Source organism: Lepidochelys kempii, chromosome 5 (assembly GCF_965140285.1).
Source record: "Lepidochelys kempii isolate rLepKem1 chromosome 5, rLepKem1.hap1, whole genome shotgun sequence".
NCBI classification, from domain to species: domain Eukaryota; kingdom Metazoa; phylum Chordata; order Testudines; family Cheloniidae; genus Lepidochelys; species Lepidochelys kempii.
The window spans coordinates 121,338,620-121,358,234 of NC_136384.1; the positions used below are offsets into that span (position 1 = coordinate 121,338,620).

Sequence of the window (19,615 nt, forward strand, 5' to 3'; positions counted from 1 at the left end):
TCATGTGTTCCAGTCCCCTAATCATTTTTGTTGCCCTTCGCTGGACTCTCTCCAATTTATCCACATCCTTCTTGAAGTGTGGGGCCCAAAACTGGACACAGTACTCCAGATGAGGCCTCACCAATGTCGAATAGAGGGGAACGATCACGTCCCTCGATCTGCTCGCTATGCCCCTACTTATACAGCCCAAAATGCCATTGGCCTTCTTGGCAACAAGGGCACACTGCTGACTCATATCCAGCTTCTCGTCCACTGTCACCCCTAGGTCCTTTCCGCAGAACTGCTGCCTAGCCATTCGGTCCCTAGTCTGTAGCTGTGCATTGGGTTCTTCCGTCCCAAGTGCAGGACCCTGCACTTATCCTTATTGAACCTCATCAGATTTCTTTTGGCCCAATCCTCCAATTTGTCTAGGTCTTTCTGTATCCTATCCCTCCCCTCCAGCGTATCTACCACTCCTCCCAGTTTAGTATCATCCGCAAATTTGCTGAGAGTGCAATCCACACCATCCTCCAGATCATTTATGAAGATATTGAACAAAACCGGCCCCAGGACCGACCCTTGGGGTACTCCACTTGATACTGGCTGCCAACTAGATATGGAGCCATTGATCACTACCTGTTGAGCCCGACAATCTAGCCAGCTAGATTGATAGATAGATATCCATTTGTATCCACACAGGGCTCTACAGATACCTCACCCAGGACTATGCTGGCGCATTTATTCAGTACTAACTCAGCTCAAAGAGAAGCATGCCAGGTACCAAATCATCAACACCACCTCATGCAGCACCTGCTAGAAAGTATTCCGTACAGGTCTTCTGAACAAGTAATGAACTGCTCCACTCTTGCATAGCTTGTGAACTCTTACAGGGTGACAATGTAAAGTGGAATGCCTACAGGTTATAACTGTGGGTATTCAAAAGCATCTCAAGCAATCAAATTCCAGGATATGCTTTGTTTTAAAAAGACACATGAACAGATACAACAATTCACTACTTCTGAATGACAGCTAGGCAATTTCCAAGCAAAAAATCGTCCAATAATTGCTGTACTTCGCTAAAGTGATCCAGAACACTGTGTGCCTTACACAATAACTTTCACACTCAAGGAAGAGATTTTTTCCCCCCTTCTATGACATCTTAAAAGCTAAGATTTACTATTAATAAAGTACTGAAGTATTAATGATTTGGAAAATACCACATAAACAACTCCCTAGTTCTTCATTGGGCATCCAGCAGATAAACAGCTGCACCTAGTGGCTGAACATAGTTACAAAATTCAAAGAGCTTGCTAGGTTTCATCTGTCTGCTGCCAACACCAAAGCTAGTGTTTCACCGTGTTGTTGGTATTTTTAAATCTAACCCAGAAGCTTTTCAGCATAGGAACAGTACAAAAATGTCCTAATTTAAACCAGTTTAACTGGAATCAAAATGAGCTCAAAGGCTGAAGATTTTTATTAGAGCAGTTTTCTTTATGGAACAAAAATTCTGGAAGCAAATGACAATTAAAATAAAAGCATAACATGCTCTTTCTCCTCCTCTACCAACCATGCCATTTTTCTGGAATACCTTTTAATGTCACCATTGGTAGCACTAACTGTCTGTGGTACTCATAGAGCACCTGTTACCATAGTATGAGTACCTCACAATCTTTCAACCCCTGTGAGGCAGGGCAGTGCCATTATCCCCATTGTACAGATAGGGAAGTGAGGCACACAGAGACTAAGTGACTTGCCCAAGGTCATACAGGAAGTCTATGGCAGAGCAGGGGATTGAACTAGGTCTCCAGAGTTCCAGGCTAGAGTCCCAATCACTGGCCCATCCTTCCTCTCCAGTTACCCTGTGATGCTGAACTGACATTTAAAAACACATGACAGCCATTGTCCCGATGCTTTGGGATTTGCTGACTCAACAAGAAACAGCATGAAATCTGTAACAATTAGATTACCGTTTTTGAGCACAAGGCAGGAGTTTTTCAACAATCTACACTGAGACACTAAGTTCAAATCAGTTGTCAATATTGCCATTTAGGCGAAGCACTCACACTCAAGTGGTCATCTTGTTAAAAAAAAACAAAACAGCAGGACGTACCAATAATTGGAGTTGTCATGGAAACTAACACAGAAAGATCCAAAGCTCCCGTGGAAATATTCACAGTGTAATTGGTGCCTGGGTGCAAATCAAGACACACCTCTGGAGTCTGTCCGTAAATGGTGAGGTTAAAGGCCCTTTCATGAAAGAATTCCTTCTGATACCAACGTCGACCTTGTATGTGAAACTGTAATGAAACAATCACAGTGCTGAAAATGGAAGGCTTTGACACTTCGTCTGGGTTCAATTTGTGGGATTCTCTAACTAAACCATTCATCATAAACTTTATGAAGTAGTAATTGACCATATCCTTGTTGAAAATCTACATGTGCATACAAACATACTGTATTAAATTTGTTGAGCGTTACTATAATCAAAACATTTCCAGGTTTTATGAAGACACATCATGCTTGTGGCTAAACTTTAACAACGCTATAACAAAGCTAGTTCTTGCACTTCGTTTCTCTCCCCCCTCGTCCTCTTTTTTTTTTTTTTTTTTTGGTAAAGGAAGCCCAGCCCCAAACCGGTTGTTTGCCAGCTAACAGAAACCAGCAGCCTACTCATGTATCTTCATTGCAGAAACAGTACATTTACAAAAGCGAACCCACGTGCATGCTGTGCAGTTATCACTTGATCCTGAAAGGTGTTCATTACTATCAAATCCTACTGAAGTCAACATAAGAACAGCCGTACTGGGTCAGACCAATGGTCCATCTATCCCACTACCCTGTCTTCTGACAGTGGCCACTGCCAGGTGCTTCAGAGGGAATGAACAGAACAGGGCAATCATTGCGTGATCCATCCCATCATCCCCTCCCAGCTTCTGACAGTCAGAGGCTAGGGACACTCAGATCATGTGGTTGCACCGCTGACCACCTTGGCTAATAGCCAATGATTGACCTACCCTTGAAGAACTAATCTAATTTTCTTTTGAACTCTGTGCCTTCACAACATCCCCTGGCAACAAGTTCCACAGGGTGACTGTGCATTGCGAGAAGAAGTATTTCCTTTTGTTTGTTTTAAACCTGTTGCCTGTTAGTTTCATTGGACGACCCCTGATTCTTGTGTTATGAGAAGGAGTAAATAACACTTCCTTATTCACTTTCTCCATACCAGTCAAGATTTTATAGATCGCTATGATATCCTAAGTGGAAAAGTCCCCCAGTCTTTTTAATCCCTCCTCATACGGAAGCTGTTCCATACCCTTAATCATTTTTCAGAGTAGCAGCCGTGTTAGTCTGTATTCGCAAAAAGAAAAGGAGTCCTTGTGGCACCTTAGAGACCAACCAATTTATCTGAGCATAAGCTTTCGTGAGCTACAGCTCACTTCATCGGATGCATAAAGTGGAAAGTACAGTGAGCAGATTTTATATATACACACATTCCACTTTATGCATCCGATAAAGTGAGCTGTAGCTCACGAAAGCTTATGCTCAAATAAATTGGTTAGTCTCTAAGGTGCCACAAGTACTCCTTTTCTTTTCTAATCATTTTTGTTGCTCTTCTCTGTGCTTTTTGCAGTTCTAATATATCCTTTTTTAGATGGGGTGATCAGAACTGCATGCAGTATTCAAGGTATGGGCGTACCTGGATTTAAATAGAAGCATTATGACATTTTCTGTTTTATTATCTATCCCTTTCCTAATGGTTCCTAAAATGGTTAGCTTTTTTGACTGCTGGTGCACATTGAGAGGATTTTTTCAAAGAACTATCCACGATTGCAAGATCTCTTTCCTGAGTGGTAATAGCCAATTTGAACCCTCTTTTTTTGGATGCGTAGTTGGGATTATGTTTTCTAATTGGCACAACTTGGCATTTATCAACATTGAATTTCATCTGCAATTTTATTGCCCAGTCACCCAGTTTTGCGAGATCCCTTTGTAATTCTTCGCAGTCTGCTTTGGACTGAACTATATTGAGTAATTTTGTATCGTCTGCAAAATTTGCCACTTCTCTCTCCTTCCAGATCATTTATGAATATGTTGAACAGCACTGGTCCCAGTACAGAACCCTGGGGGGACACCACTATTTACCTCTCTCTCCCCTGAAAATTGGCCATTTATTCCTACCCTTTGTTTCCTGTCTTTTAACCAGTTACTGATCCATGAGAGGATCTTCCCCTTTTCCTTTGCGTGCTTAGTTTGCTTAAGAGCCATTGGTGAGGGACCTTGCCAAAGGCTCTCTGAAAGTCCAAGTATGCTACATCCACATGAAATGAGAATGCCCAGTCCCTCACAGAACCAAGTTATAGACAGCTGGGCTTGTACGTATGCTTGTAGTCATGCGTATTTTCCACTGCTCTGGTCTCAAATAGTCGTAATGTTAATAACTCCAAAGAAACAATTTCACACCTATCAATTCTCAGTTATTTGAGTAAGAAAAAAACAGACTGCATGCTCTGTTTAATTCTCACAGGCCGTCCCTCAGCTAGAGGGATGCAATAAACTCTGGATAATTTCTAACTGCGGGAAACTTTAGATAAAAGCAGCCAGTCCCGGGCCCACCACAGACAGCTTCAGTGGAGGTTCCACAGTGGAGGATACACAAAATATGTATCACTTACTGAATAGATTTCTTTCCTATCAGCGCTCCTTATGCTTCGCCTCCATGTCAAGCAGGTGTCGTTAAGTATCCGCATATTACTGAAGGCTTCCTTTACTGCAGAGAGAGTGAGACAGGGGAAAGCCTCATAACTAAAAACATTTTAAAAAAATCTTCCTGTAACATTATTGATCATGACTGGCTTTAAATGATAAGGTCTGAGTCTGTTTTTACTTTAGAGGATCCAGTGTTATTAGGAGGGGGTGGAACCTCATTCCTTTTTGAGTGCCCAAATATTGTAAATCAGGTATAAAATTTTTAAATGAAATTACAGTTATAAAAAAACCAAACATAGTACTAAAGGGAATTTTAAAGCCTCCCCACAAATTAAGGTAAACTTCAGATGCCTAAGGTCCAGGAGAGGATGCACTTTTAGAAGGGCGACTTGGCTCTCTCCTTTTACAATCAAAATAATAGCGGTAAGCAACAGCTTTGGGGAAACAGCGTTTTCCACTCATCAAATATTTCTGTTTTAAAACCTGCTCCCTGCTACGTACAGGCCAAAAAGACACAGACAATAGGAGCAGTTCTCATCAAACCAGTAGTAGGGAAGGATGGGCACCTGGCTTCTTGTCAAATTACACCAGGGCTTTTGTGGCACTTCCAAAAGGAATCGCTATTGACAGTGGTAAATTCTATGTGTGTTACTGCAGAGCTGAAAGTGCCAATTGGCTGTTGCTGTGGTACAAGTGCATTGGTTGCTGGAGATACCTTCCCAGAGGAGCAATGCGGTAGGTACTGGAGTGCAATGGGTATTTTGCTTTCAGCTCATCTCAACTCTTTGCACCACTAATGCAGATGACAAACATTATGAGCCAGATTTTCAAGACTGCTCATCACTCACAAGTGGGGTCATATTTTCAAAAGTGCTCAGTACCCAACTATGCCCAGTATTCCCACATCTTAAAAACCTGGCCACTTGTGCAAGTGCCTAAGTGAGAGCTGATGGGTGATAAGCAATTTTGAAAATCTGGCTTTACATTTTCATAAAATGTGGAGTTGGGGGCAGAGATTCCTCAAACTACTTATATTCCAAAAAAGCCTCTTCCTTTCCGTGAATAAACAAAATATTAAACATCAAATGTTTCAGGCTTTGATGAGCCAAAAACAACATACACAAGCTTTGTTTAGGAACTAAGACCTACCTTTCCACTGAAAGAACAGTAGTATTCATATAGGTTACATTCCTCAAAAACAGTATCTCAAAAACACTTAGCACATGGAGTATCAGCTTATCAGGAAGGTATTTTAAAATATTCATTACTTCACAATCACACTCAAAAACACTTAGATTTCTGAGGGTACCATTTGGACAAACAAGGGCAAAGAAATTCCGATACAGTATCCTTAGTGTATACAGTTATGCTTAGCCATTGCAGCACATCCACAATGAAAAAAAATGGTGCACCATTGCAATTCTTAAGCATAAAGATGTGCGTGAAGGGAACAACGCCAGTCGCAGTAGAACCTCAGAGTTACGAACACCTCGGGAATGGAGGTGGTTTGTAACTCTGAACAAAACGTTATGGGGGTTCTTTCAAAAGTTTACAACTGAACATTGACTTAATACAGCTTTGAAATTTTACTATTGTGACAGGGTCCGGCCGGATGGCTACAGGAGAGTGATAGAAGGCTGATATATTAGCCCCAGGTTAAGTAGGTCCCTGTTCCCTGGGTAAGGTAACAGGGAAGGTGGTTTTTTTTTTTTTTGAAACAGAAAAGAATTTTATTTGTAACACTTACAAAGAATTACCAAAGAAACAAAACAAACTATGCAACAAAACAACGCGAACAGAAGGTATAACACAGCAGCTTTCAGGAGGAAGAAGTGTTCAGGCTAGCCTGGGCCCAGAGCGGGGGGGCTTCCTCGACACTTGTGGTCTTCCACCCTCCTGAGTTACCTGGTGGCCTAGAGCGGAGGGGCTTCCTCGACACTCGTGGTCTTCCACCCCCTCGAGTTACCTAGTGCCGCGCCCAGTGTCACCAATTATCCCTCTTCTGAGAGTGCCCGGCAAGATGGGCACGGCTGCGGGGTGGGCGGTTTACGGGTGGGGGGGGTAGACACCCATGTATTATAGGACCCCTCCTAGATGACAGTAATGATGGTATCCACAGCGGCAACGGCTGGGGCTGGCGTCTCTCGCTCTTCCCCTCAATCAAAGGGTCAGACAGAGGGAACCGGACGGGGTCACCGAGCAGAAAACCCCGGACAGCGCCCACCGCTCCTCGAAGGCGTCAAGGGAGTCTGTGGACGCAAACCAGAGGAACTCCGCCCGGATACGTGAATGTACTAAGGATCGGAAAAAGGCCCTACAATCGCAGGACGCTTCATGGGCCAACCTCCCCTCTCTGGTTTTATAGATGCCTATTTTAGCCAAGGCTAGGAGGAGGTTAACCAGGAGGTCTCGTGATTTTGTGGGGCCACGGATGGGGAGTGTATAGATAAAAAGGTGAGGGGAGAAATGAAGCCAAAAGCGCAATAGAATATTTGTGAGGAGCCGGAAAAGGGGCTGCAATCTGGCACACTCTAGATATATGTGCGCCAGGGTTTCCCTCATATTACAAAAAGGGTAAGTATCCAGGATGGGGGTAAACCGTGTCAGAAACACGCCCGTGCTCACAGCTCCGTGAAGGAGCCGCCAACTGATGTCCCCGATGGGCCTCAGGACCAAGGTGGAATACAGGCTGGCCCACCGAGGTTGCTCACCCTCCAAGGGTGGCAGGAGGTCCCGCCACTTTGTATCAGGGTGGGACACCAGGGTGTGGGCGTGAAGGGTGTGAAGCGTGAGTGTGTATAAATAATTCCGTGGTGCGATTTGAAAACTGACCGTCTGCAGTTCATGCAGCCGGCTTGCAGTGAAAGGGTGAGGGGTTTGTTGGGATCGGCAGGGTAGGGGCCCAATGGAAAGGTCCAGCGGGCCTGGGGTAGAGGATGGGCGGGGTGCGCCCTCGCGCAAGGCTCGGTTGACATAAGCCCGAGCAGCGGGGGTCAAGGCAGCCTTCACCTCCTGACGTACGCGCCGGGGGGTACGAGGGCTGGAGAGCCCCATGCGCTGAGTGAGCGTCAGGGGATCCAGCCAGTCTCTCCGATCGTAGTCCAGGAGGTCTCCGACCCTCGTGACTTCCGCCAGGACCAACCTCTGGCGCACCGAGCGGGACTCCGCCACCTGCACACGGAGTTGGGGATTGTGTAGCAGGGGCTCCGTGAGGAGATCTGCTCCCACGGTGGCCGCCACGGACCTGGTCATTAGAAACAGTTTCCAGGTCCGGAGGAGGTCCTGGTAGAAGACCGGCAGCCCAGAGAGGTCTCGCGGAAAACCTCTCAGACAAAGATAAAAGAGCTGTCGGTCGTATCGGAGCCCTTGGAAGCGGTGCAGGAAGGACCTGCACTATAAAGGAGCCTCTGAGGGCCTGGAGGCGGAAAACGCGGACCTGAGTGTACAGACACTTCAGGCCCTGCCCTCCTTCCTTCAGGGGTAAATGAAGAACTCCAACAGGGGCCCAGTGCATTCCTGACCAAAAGAACACTAGAATCAATCTCCAGAGGTGGGTCAGGAAACCCGGGGCCGGGGCCAGGGTGTTGAGCCGGTACCAGAGCATGGACAGGACTAGTTGGTTAAGCACCAGTGCCTTCCCTCGGAGGGAGAAACATCGGAGTAGCCTCGTCCATTTCCGGATCCGCTCTATCACCCCGCCCTCTAAATTTTGCCAGTTCTCCGGCGGGGAAGGGTGCGTGGCGGAAAGGTAAACGCCGAGATAGAGCAGTGGACCCGCACTCCACCGGATGGTCTGAAGTGCGGGTGGGAGGGAGCTTACCTGCCGCCAGTCCCCCACCGCCAAGCCAAAGCTCTTGACCCAGTTGACTCGGGCAGAGGAGGCTGCCAAATAGATGGCCTTGCATGCCTCCACTCGCGCCAAGTCGCCCGGGTCCTGGACCACGAGGAGTACGTCATCGGCGTACGCCGACAGGACCAGCTGCAGCTCCGGCTCCCGCAGCACCAACCCTGTCAACCTCCTGCAGAGGAGACAGAGGAAAGGCTCGATCGCCAGAGCGTACAGCTGGCCCAAGAGGGGGCACCCCTGCCGCACTTCTCGCCCAAAGCTGACCGGTTCGGTCAGGGTCCAGTTGAGCCTAACCAAACACTCCGCGGAGGCGTACAGCACCCGGAGAAAACTCGCAAACTGAGGTCCGAATCCAAACGCCTGCAGAGTGCTCAGGAGGTACCCATGGTCTACTCTATCGAACGCCTTCTCCTGATCAAGAGACAGGAGGGCAAACGACAGACCATCTCTCCGCCCAAGTTCCAAAAAGTCTCGGGCTAGAAATAGGTTGTCAAAAATGCTGCAACCCGGGACAGTATAGGTCTGGGCGGATCACGTCCGCCATCACAGACCCTAGCCGCAGCGAGATTGCTTTCGCTATGATTTTGTAATCCGTGCTAAGGAGTGAGACGGGACGCCAGTTTCGTAAATCACGGAGGTCCCTCTTCTTCGGCAACAAGGCGAGCACTGCTCGCCTGCACGACAGAGGGAGGACCCCGCTCTCCAAGGACCCAGCCCAGACAGTGACTAGGTCTGGGCTGAGGATGTCCCAGAACGCGCGGTAAAACTCCACGGTCAGCCCGTCCATGCCCGGAGATTATTGGTGGGCATGCGACGGAGGGCTTCCGAGAACTCGGCCAGGGTGAGAGGGAGCTCTAGCTGGTCTCGGTCGCCCATGCTGACTGTGGGGAGTTCCTCCCAGAGCACCCCACAAGCTCCAGGATCGGTCGGATCCGGGAAGAAAAGGCTTGTGTGTAGAAGTCACGGGCCCTCCCACACATCTCCTCCGGATCCGTGAGGGGGGTTCCGTCTTCCGCAAGAAGGCAGGTGACGTGTTTCTTGGCTCCCCCTCGTTTTCTCCAGGGCATAGAAGAAGCGGGAGCCGCGGTCCATCTCCCGAAGAAGGCGGATGCAGGACCGAACAAAGGCACCTCGGGCCCGGTGGTCCTCGAGGGCCCGGAGCTCCTCCCGCTTCTCCCGGCACGCTCCGCAGAGGGACGGGTCCTCGGGATCGGCGGCCAGGCGCCTCTCCATCTCTAAGACCTCCCGTTCCAACTGCTCTATCGCCGCATTTCTCCGTCGGCTGGTGCTCCGGGTGTAGTCACGGCAGAAGAGCTTGGCGCGCACCCTCCCGAGATCCCACCATCGCCGCACCGAGGGAAAGGCACGCCACTGCTCTCGCCAGGCCAGCCAAAACTCCCGGAAGGACGTCACGAAGCTCTCGTCCTCCAACAGGCTGTTGTTAAAGTGCCAATAGGCCGGCCCCGGTCTCTCTGCATGGAGGGAGACCGTTATGGTGGCTAAATGATGGTCGGAGAATGGGGCCGGCCAAATGGTGGAGGAGTGGGCCTGTGAAAGATGGAAACGGGATAAGTAAATACGGTCCAACCAAGAGTGGTGTGACCGATGGGCCTCCACCCGGACAAAGGTGAACGTGGAAGTGTCATCTGGGTGATGGTCACGTCAGACATCCACTAGGGAGTGATGTTTGACTATTCCTCGGAGAACGTTCGCGGTGGCTGGGCTTGGCTCGGCCCCTGAGCGGTCCCGTTCCTCGAGGGTGGTGTTAAAGTCTCCTCCCAGGACCAGGCACTCGTGCGAATCTAGGGTGCTGAGGAAGTCGGACACCCGCTGATAGAATTGTGGCCACTTTGGGCTCGTTTGCGGGGCATAAATGTTAACAAGGTTGACCACGAGCCCCTCCATACGGACTCGAAGGTGCAGCAGGTGGCCCGGCACAGCCTCAGTGACCCCTAGCACCTCGGGCCATAGGGTGGGGGAGAACAGGGTCACCACTCCAGCTTGCCAAGTCGTGAAGTGGCTAAAGTATACTCCGTCCCCCCACTTCAGCCGCCACCTGTCCTCGACGGTCGGGTCCGTATGGGTCTCCTGCAGGAAAGCTACAGAGTACCCCCCCATTCCCGAAGGTAAGAGAGCACCTGGGACCTGCGGAGAACCATTCTACAGCCCCTGGTGTTCAAGGTTGCAATAATAAGAGGCGTCATGCGGAGGGCTGGGGGGGTGGGGGTTTCTTATTGGTGGGGGTGTTCGTGGCCCCTGGTGGGTTGCGCAGCAACCCGTGACCCATCCCGTGGATGAGTAGATCTTTTCGGAAGCTGCAGGCCCGCTCGTAGGCCGCAGCACCACGCTTTCCTTGCCCCCTGCCCTCCTTTATAAGGGCCCTTGTGGCCTGAAGAATTTGATCAAAGTCCCCCCATAGCTGAAGAGCCAGCTGTACCCTATTGCGGGCGCCACGGGTGTGTTCTAGGAACTTCCGTAGTGCATGCCGCAGTTCATGGGGGGGTGGGGTTACGATTTCCAGGGTGTTCCCTGGTGGGGCTCTTAATGCAGCCTCATGGTCCGCTAAGGTGGGTAGGCAGGGTGCGGACCATCGACAGGGCATCTGACAGGCTGGGGTTATTAAATCCATTTGACGCCTTGGGGTGGAAGGGGATGACGGGGGAAAAATTGCAACTCCTAATGGGTCGGGTGGTATCCAGGCAGAAGGAGCTTCCTCAGGGGTCTCGGAGGGGAGGGGCTCTCGTGGAGGGGGGATTTTGCCCTCCAATGCCAGTCTGTCTTCCCCTCCCGACACCAGCGGATGGATCTCACTCATGGCCGTAGCGGAAGGCTCGATATCAGTGCTTCCCTTCCTGGTCTTCCGGGGGGCTTCCGCATCGGATGGGTGCAGCAGAGCTCGAGCCTTTCACTTGCCTCGCTTCCCCTGGACTAGGGTCCAGCCCTCCATAGCGTCGTCTGGGGGTTGGTTAGCAGGGGTCGTGTCGGGGGGCGAAGGCGATGGTTCAGGGGTTCGGGGGGGTGACGGTGAGGCAGCATGAGGGGTGGGGGGTTCTCCTTGGGGCGGGCCTTCTCCTATACCCGGTAATATCTTTACCGCACCCTCCTCCATAGGCTCTGCCGAGTTGGTAGTAGCAAGGGTGGGACTCCCTTGCTCGCCTGGGCGTTGTAGGGAAGGTGTGTCTTGGGCCCAGATGGGAGCAGCGGCGGGTCGAGTAGGAGGAGAGTTGGTTTCAGGTGCCGGGCGTCCAGGGGCGTCGGCAACGACGGGGCCGATGTCCTGCCGGGTCTCGGGTGCCCCTCCCCCCTGGGCCAAAGGGCAGTCTCTGTGGACATGCCCCACTGAGTGGCAGAGGTAGCACCGGGCCTCTCCCGTGGAGTAGTAGACCCGATAGCGGGCTCCTTGGTAAGGGACTAGGAAGGACCCCTCGAGCGCCTCTCCGTCACGCGCCGCCGGCGGTGGTAGAAGCTGCACCTGCCAGCGGAACGAGAGGACGTGACGGAGGGTGGGGTCCTTGCAGCCCAACGGGAGAGGGCTGATGACAGAGACAAGTTTCCCCAGCGTGGAGAGAGCGGGTAACAGGGCGGCATTGGGTAGAAAGGGAGGGACGGAGGTGAGGACGAGGCGAACGCCCAGGTCTTCTAGCGGCTCTAGGGGGACAAAACCCCCGCCACCGCCAGGCCCTTCTCCACCGCCTCCTGGGCGGCAGCCTCCGAACCTAAGAAAAAAACGACCTTCCCATACATTTTGGAGGCCGCCACAATAGCCGTGGGTCCTACCACCTTCGCCAGCACCTGCACGTACGTCTCCATGTGGGGCGAGGCGGGCACCAGGAGGCAACGGACACCGTGCCTCCTGGTCAAGGTGGGGAAAGGGGCCCTGGCCGCTGGTGGTGATAGCGGAGGCAGTGGGTGGGCGAGATGATGAGGCGGCAGGCGGGGGGAGCCTGCCATTGCCTGGGCATACGTCCTGGGGGCCGGGGGTGGGACGTTCGCAGAGCTGGTGGAGGGAACAGCAGGGAGGGACGCCATGGTCGATGATGAGGCCACAGCGGTGGGGGCAGCCCCTGCCATGGAGGGCCTAGTGGTTTTAGCGGGGCCCTTTCCTTTCTTCCCACCCTGGCCTTTCCGGCCAACTGGAGGGGGGTTCCTAGAGTCTGGGGGGGGCGGTGGACGTAGCAGCGGCAGTAATCGCCCCGGTGCCTCCTGCTGCCGGTGCCCCAGCGGGGGCGGTGGCAGGTGTTTTGACAGTGGGGGGGTGGGGGAGGGCTTGGGGGCTGGGCAGGGGGGTAGGTGAGGGAGGGACAACTGATGTTGTTGACCGCTATCGGGTCTCATTCCCCGCCCTTGTGAGCGGGGAGAGACGGGGAGATACCAAAAGGAGGGGGGGGGAGGGGGAAATAGATTAACCGCTCCTCCCTGCCGGGCTGCAGGCGGGGAGGGGGGGTACCAAATGGATTGGACTGGAAGAGGGGGAAAAACAAAAATCGGGGTCCGGTAATAGGGGCAAACTGTGGAATAAACAATCCGGAGTGGGGGGGTGTGGACCCACACACGTTTGTCCAAAGAGTCTCGTTTGGTCGGCTGTTATGTCCGGTCCGAAAGGCAAAGTTCAAAGCAAACAGCTGGATTCGAAGGCAGATGGCAGGTTGCCAGCAGGGATGGATGGCGGGGGGCCGTGACAGTTGTAATAATGTTGGGGGGGGGCACCGATGGATCGGGGGGCATCTCCGTGCCACATCCCCTGTGCCACCACAAACGCAATTAAACCACAGTCAAACTCCCCCCCACTAGAGTATAATTCAAAAAAATTACTCAGTCTTACGGCCCCCTCCACGATGATTTGTAGCTTCCCTGGGTGGTTTCTCTGCTCTCCAGCTTGTTGGCTGTGTACCAAGGCTTCTGGCAGGCCGAGAATGTTGCAGAGATAAGAAGAAGAAATTCCAGGCTGACAGCAAAACGGCTGGGTCCGGGGGCTCCACTCCCCCCTCCAGGTAGCAGGTCGGCAATCTTCCCTCCCTCCTCTGGGGATTTCAGCTAAGGCAAATAACTGCGCCTGAGAGCAGGTGTGTGGGGGGGGTGCTGGCGGCAAGTTGGCAGCCGACCAGCACTCAACGGCAGCAAAGAAAAAAGGCAAAAAAACAAAACAAAACAAAAAAGCGTCTGGCCCGGTCGGGGGGAGGGGGGGCGAGGACACTAAGGCAGGGTGAAAAAGTAAGAAACATCCAGGCCAGGGAGCTTTAGGAAAGAATAGAAAGCAGATAGCTGAGGAGCAAGCGAGGGAGGTCCCGTTTCCCAACAGGGAAGGTTTTTTTTTTTTTTTTTTTTTTTTTTTGAAACAGAAAGGAAATTTATTTGTAACAGTTACAAAGAATACAAAGGGATAAAAAAAAAAACTGAGCAACAAAACAACGCAATCAAAAGGTATAACACAACAGCTTTCAGGAGGGAGAGGTGTTCAGGTTAGCCCAGGCCCAGAGCGGGGGGGCTTCCTCGACACTCGTGGTCTTCCACCCTCCTGAGTTACCTGGTGGCCTAGAGCGGGGGGGGTTCCTCGACACTCGTGGTCTTCCACCCTCTCGAGTTACCTAGTGCCGCGCCCAGGGTCACTGACCCTCCCTCTCCTGAGAGTGCCCAACAAGATGGGCACGGCTGCGGGGTGGGTGGTTGGGAGGGAGGGGGGTACACCCATGTAATATAGGACCCCTCCTAGAAGACAGTAATAATGGTATGCACAGCAACTAACGGCTGTGGCCGGCGGCTCTCGCTCTTTCCCTCATTCAGAGGGTCAGACGGAGGGAACCGGACGGGGTCACCGAGCAGAGAACCCCGGACAGCGCCCACCGCTCCTCGAAGGTGTCAAGGGAGTCGGTGGACGCTGCCCAGAGGAACTCCGCCCGGATACGTGAATGTACTGAGAGTCGGAAAACGGCCTCACAATCGCAGGACGCCTCATGAGCCAACCTCCGCTCTCTGGTCTTATAAATGGCTGTTTTAGCCAAGGCTAGGAGGAGGCTAACCAGGAGATCCCGCGACTTGGTGGGGCCACGGATGGGGAGTGAATAGATAAAGAGGTGGGGGGAAAAATGAAGCCAAAAGCGCAAAAGAATATTTGTGAGGAGCCGAAAAAGAGGCTGCAATCTGGCACACTCTAAATAGACGTGCGCCAGGGTTTCCCTCACGTTGCAAAAAGGGCAAGTCTCCGGAAGGGAGGTAAAACGCGTCAAAAACACGCCCGTGCTCACAGCCCCGTGAAGGAGCCGCCAACTGATGTCCCCGACGGGCCTCGGGACCAAGGTGGAGTACAGGCTGGCCCACCGAGGTTGCTCACCCTCCAAAGGTGGTAAGAGATCTCGCCACTTCGTATCGGGGCGGGACACCAGGGTGCAGGCATGAAGGGTATGGAGTGTGAGTGTATATAAATATTGCCGTGATGCAACTTGAAAACCGACCGGTTGCAGTTCATGCAGCCGGCTTGCAGTGAAAGGATGAGGGGTGTGTTGGGATCGGCAGGGTAGGGGCCCGATGGAAAGGTCCGGCGGGCCTGGGGTAAGGGATGGGCGGGGTGCGCCCTCGCACAAGGCTCGGCTAACATAAGCCCGAGCGGCGGGGGTCAAGGCGGCCTTCACCTCCTGACGTACGCGCCGGGGGGTACGAGGGCTGGAGAGCCCCATGCGCTGAGTGAGCGTCAGGGGATCCAGCCAGTCTCTCCGATCGTAGTCCAGGAGGTCTCCGACCCTCGTGACTTCCGCCAGGACCAACCTCTGGCGCACCGAGCGGGACTCCGCCACCTGCACACGGAGTTGGGGATTGTGTAGCAGGGGCTCCGTGAGGAGATCTGCTCCCACGGTGGCCGCCACGGACCTGGTCATTAGAAACAGTTTCCAGGTCCGGAGGAGGTCCTGGTAGAAGACCGGCAGCCCAGAGAGGTCTCGCGGAAAACCTCTCAGACAAAGATAAAAGAGCTGTCGGTCGTATCGGAGCCCTTGGAAGCGGTGCAGGAAGGACCTGCACTATAAAGGAGCCTCTGAGGGCCTGGAGGCGGAAAACGCGGACCTGAGTGTACAGACACTTCAGGCCCTGCCCTCCTTCCTTCAGGGGTAAATGAAGAACTCCAACAGGGGCCCAGTGCATTCCTGACCAAAAGAACACTAGAATCAATCTCCAGAGGTGGGTCAGGAAACCCGGGGCCGGGGCCAGGGTGTTGAGCCGGTACCAGAGCATGGACAGGACTAGTTGGTTAAGCACCAGTGTCTTCCCTCGGAGGGAGAAACATCGGAGTAGCCTCGTCCATTTCCGGATCCGCTCTATCACCCCGCCCTCTAAATTTAGCCAGTTCTCCGGCGGGGAAGGGTGCGTGGCGGAAAGGTAAACGCCGAGATAGAGCAGTGGACCCGCACTCCACCGGATGGTCTGAAGTGCGGGTGGGAGGGAGCTTACCTGCCGCCAGTCCCCCACCGCCAAGCCAAAGCTCTTGACCCAGTTGACTCGGGCAGAGGAGGCTGCCAAATAGATGGCCTTGCATGCCTCCACTCGCGCCAAGTCGCCCGGGTCCTGGACCACGAGGAGTACGTCATCGGCGTACGCCGACAGGACCAGCTGCAGCTCCGGCTCCCGCAGCACCAACCCTGTCAACCTCCTGCAGAGGAGACAGAGGAAAGGCTCGATCGCCAGAGCGTACAGCTGGCCCAAGAGGGGGCACCCCTGCCGCACTTCTCGCCCAAAGCTGACCGGTTCGGTCAGGGTCCAGTTGAGCCTAACCAAACACTCCGCGGAGGCGTACAGCACCCGGAGAAAACTCGCAAACTGAGGTCCGAATCCAAACGCCTGCAGAGTGCTCAGGAGGTACCCATGGTCTACTCTATCGAATGCCTTCTCCTGATCAAGAGACAGGAGGGCAAACGACAGACCATCTCTCCGCCCAAGTTCCAAAAAGTCTCGGGCTAGAAATAGGTTGTCAAAAATGCTGCAACCCGGGACAGTATAGGTCTGGGCGGATCACGTCCGCCATCACAGACCCTAGCCGCAGCGAGATTGCTTTCGCTATGATTTTGTAATCCGTGCTAAGGAGTGAGACGGGACGCCAGTTTCGTAAATCACGGAGGTCCCTCTTCTTCGGCAACAAGGCGAGCACTGCTCGCCTGCACGACAGAGGGAGGACCCCGCTCTCCAAGGACCCAGCCCAGACAGTGACTAGGTCTGGGCTGAGGATGTCCCAGAACGCGCGGTAAAACTCCACGGTCAGCCCGTCCATGCCCGGAGATTATTGGTGGGCATGCGACGGAGGGCTTCCGAGAACTCGGCCAGGGTGAGAGGGAGCTCCAGCTGGTCTCGGTCGCCCATGCTGACTGTGGGGAGTTCCTCCCAGAGCACCCCACAAGCTCCAGGATCGGTCGGATCCGGGAAGAAAAGGCTTGTGTGTAGAAGTCACGGGCCCTCCCACACATCTCCTCCGGATCCGTGAGGGGGGTTCCGTCTTCCGCAAGAAGGCAGGTGACGTGTTTCTTGGCTCCCCCTCGTTTTCTCCAGGGCATAGAAGAAGCGGGAGCCGCGGTCCATCTCCCGAAGAAGGCGGATGCAGGACCGAACAAAGGCACCTCGGGCCCGGTGGTCCTCGAGGGCCCGGAGCTCCTCCCGCTTCTCCCGGCACACTCCGCAGAGGGACGGGTCCTCGGGATCGGCGGCCAGGCGCCTCTCCATCTCTAAGACCTCCCGTTCCAACTGCTCTATCGCCGCATTTCTCCGTCGGCTGGTGCTCCGGGTGTAGTCACGGCAGAAGAGCTTGGCGCGCACCCTCCCGAGATCCCACCATCGCCGCACCGAGGGAAAGGCACGCCACTGCTCTCGCCAGGCCAGCCAAAACTCCCGGAAGGACGTCACGAAGCTCTCGTCCTCCAACAGGCTGTTGTTAAAGTGCCAATAGGCCGGCCCCGGTCTCTCTGCATGGAGGGAGACCGTTATGGTGGCTAAATGATGGTCGGAGAATGGGGCCGGCCAAATGGTGGAGGAGTGGGCCTGTGAAAGATGGAAACGGGATAAGTAAATACGGTCCAACCAAGAGTGGTGTGACCGATGGGCCTCCACCCGGACAAAGGTGAACGTGGAAGTGTCATCTGGGTGATGGTCACGTCAGACATCCACTAGGGAGTGATGTTTGACTATTCCTCGGAGAACGTTCGCGGTGGCTGGGCTTGGCTCGGCCCCTGAGCGGTCCCGTTCCTCGAGGGTGGTGTTAAAGTCTCCTCCCAGGACCAGGCACTCGTGCGAATCTAGGGTGCTGAGGAAGTCGGACACCCGCTGATAGAATTGTGGCCACTTTGGGCTCGTTTGCGGGGCATAAATGTTAACAAGGTTGACCACGAGCCCCTCCATACGGACTCGAAGGTGCAGCAGGTGGCCCGGCACAGCCTCAGTGACCCCTAGCACCTCGGGCCATAGGGTGGGGGAGAACAGGGTCACCACTCCAGCTTGCCAAGTCGTGAAGTGGCTAAAGTATACTCCGTCCCCCCACTTCAGCCGCCACCTGTCCTCGACGGTCGGGTCCGTATGGGTCTCCTGCAGGAAAGCTACAGAGTACCCCCCCCTTCCCGAAGGTAAGAGAGCACCTGGGACCTGCGGAGAACCATTCTACAGCCCCTGGTGTTCAAGGTTGCAATAATAAGAGGCGTCATGCGGAGGGCTGGTGGGGTGGGGGTTTCTTATTGGTGGGGGTGTTCGTGGCCCCTGGTGGGTTGCGCAGCAACCCGTGACCCATCCCGTGGATGAGTAGATCTTTTCGGAAGCTGCAGGCCCGCTCGTAGGCCGCAGCACCATGCTTTCCTTGCCCCCTGCCCTCCTTTATAAGGGCCCTTGTGGCCTGAAGAATTTGATCAAAGTCCCCCCATAGCTGAAGAGCCAGCTGTACCCTATTGCGGGCGCCACGGGTGTGTTCTAGGAACTTCCGTAGTGCATGCCGCAGTTCATGGGGGGGTGGGGTTACGATTTCCAGGGTGTTCCCTGGTGGGGCTCTTAATGCAGCCTCATGGTCCGCTAAGGTGGGTAGGCAGGGTGCGGACCATCGACAGGGCATCTGACAGGCTGGGGTTATTAAATCCATTTGACGCCTTGGGGTGGAAGGGGATGACGGGGGAAAAATTGCAACTCCTAATGGGTCGGGTGGTATCCAGGCAGAAGGAGCTTCCTCAGGGGTCTCGGAGGGGAGGGGCTCTCGTGGAGGGGGGATTTTGCCCTCCAATGCCAGTCTGTCTTCCCCTCCCGACACCAGCGGATGGATCTCACTCATGGCCGTAGCGGAAGGCTCGATATCAGTGCTTCCCTTCCTGGTCTTCCGGGGGGCTTCCGCATCGGATGGGTGCAGCAGAGCTCGAGCCTTTCACTTGCCTCGCTTCCCCTGGACTAGGGTCCAGCCCTCCATAGCGTCGTCTGGGGGTTGGTTAGCAGGGGTCGTGTCGGGGGGCGAAGGCGATGGTTCAGGGGTTCGGGGGGGTGACGGTGAGGCAGCATGAGGGGTGGGGGGTTCTCCTTGGGGCGGGCCTTCTCCTATACCCGGTAATATCTTTACCGCACCCTCCTCCATAGGCTCTGCCGAGTTGGTAGTAGCAAGGGTGGGACTCCCTTGCTCGCCTGGGCGTTGTAGGGAAGGTGTGTCTTGGGCCCAGATGGGAGCAGCGGCGGGTCGAGTAGGAGGAGAGTTGGTTTCAGGTGCCGGGCGTCCAGGGGCGTCGGCAACGACGGGGCCGATGTCCTGCCGGGTCTCGGGTGCCCCTCCCCCCTGGGCCAAAGGGCAGTCTCTGTGGACATGCCCCACTGAGTGGCAGAGGTAGCACCGGGCCTCTCCCGTGGAGTAGTAGACCCGATAGCGGGCTCCTTGGTAAGGGACTAGGAAGGACCCCTCGAGCGCCTCTCCGTCACGCGCCGCCGGCGGTGGTAGAAGCTGCACCTGCCGGCGGAACGAGAGGACGTGACGGAGGGTGGGGTCCTTGCAGCCCAAGGGGAGAGGGCTGATGACAGAGACAAGTTTCCCCAGCGTGGAGAGAGCGGGTAACAGGGCGGCATTAGGTAGAAAGGGAGGGACGGAGGTGAGGA

At 53.9% G+C, this 19,615-nt stretch overlaps 1 protein-coding gene across 19 annotated transcripts in view; it reads right to left on the minus strand.

The window, feature by feature from the left end:
- Positions 1 to 19,615, minus strand: part of SUSD1 (sushi domain containing 1) — a 113,119-nt gene that overhangs the window by 36,514 nt on the left and 56,990 nt on the right. For 18 of the 19 annotated variants that reach the window (XR_012159126.2, XR_012159127.2, XR_012159128.2 and 15 more), the window contains 2 exons: positions 4,653 to 4,747; positions 2,090 to 2,276 (listed from right to left, as the gene is read on the minus strand). The exons of the other annotated variant lie outside the window; for it this stretch is intronic. Coding sequence is in view for 15 of the 18 variants with exons in the window: in XM_073345628.2 (XP_073201729.2) it covers positions 2,090 to 2,276; positions 4,653 to 4,747 (282 nt within the window). In the remaining 3 variants the exon portion in view is untranslated. The remainder of the gene's footprint in view (positions 1 to 2,089; positions 2,277 to 4,652; positions 4,748 to 19,615) is intronic. 19 annotated transcript variants of the gene reach the window in all.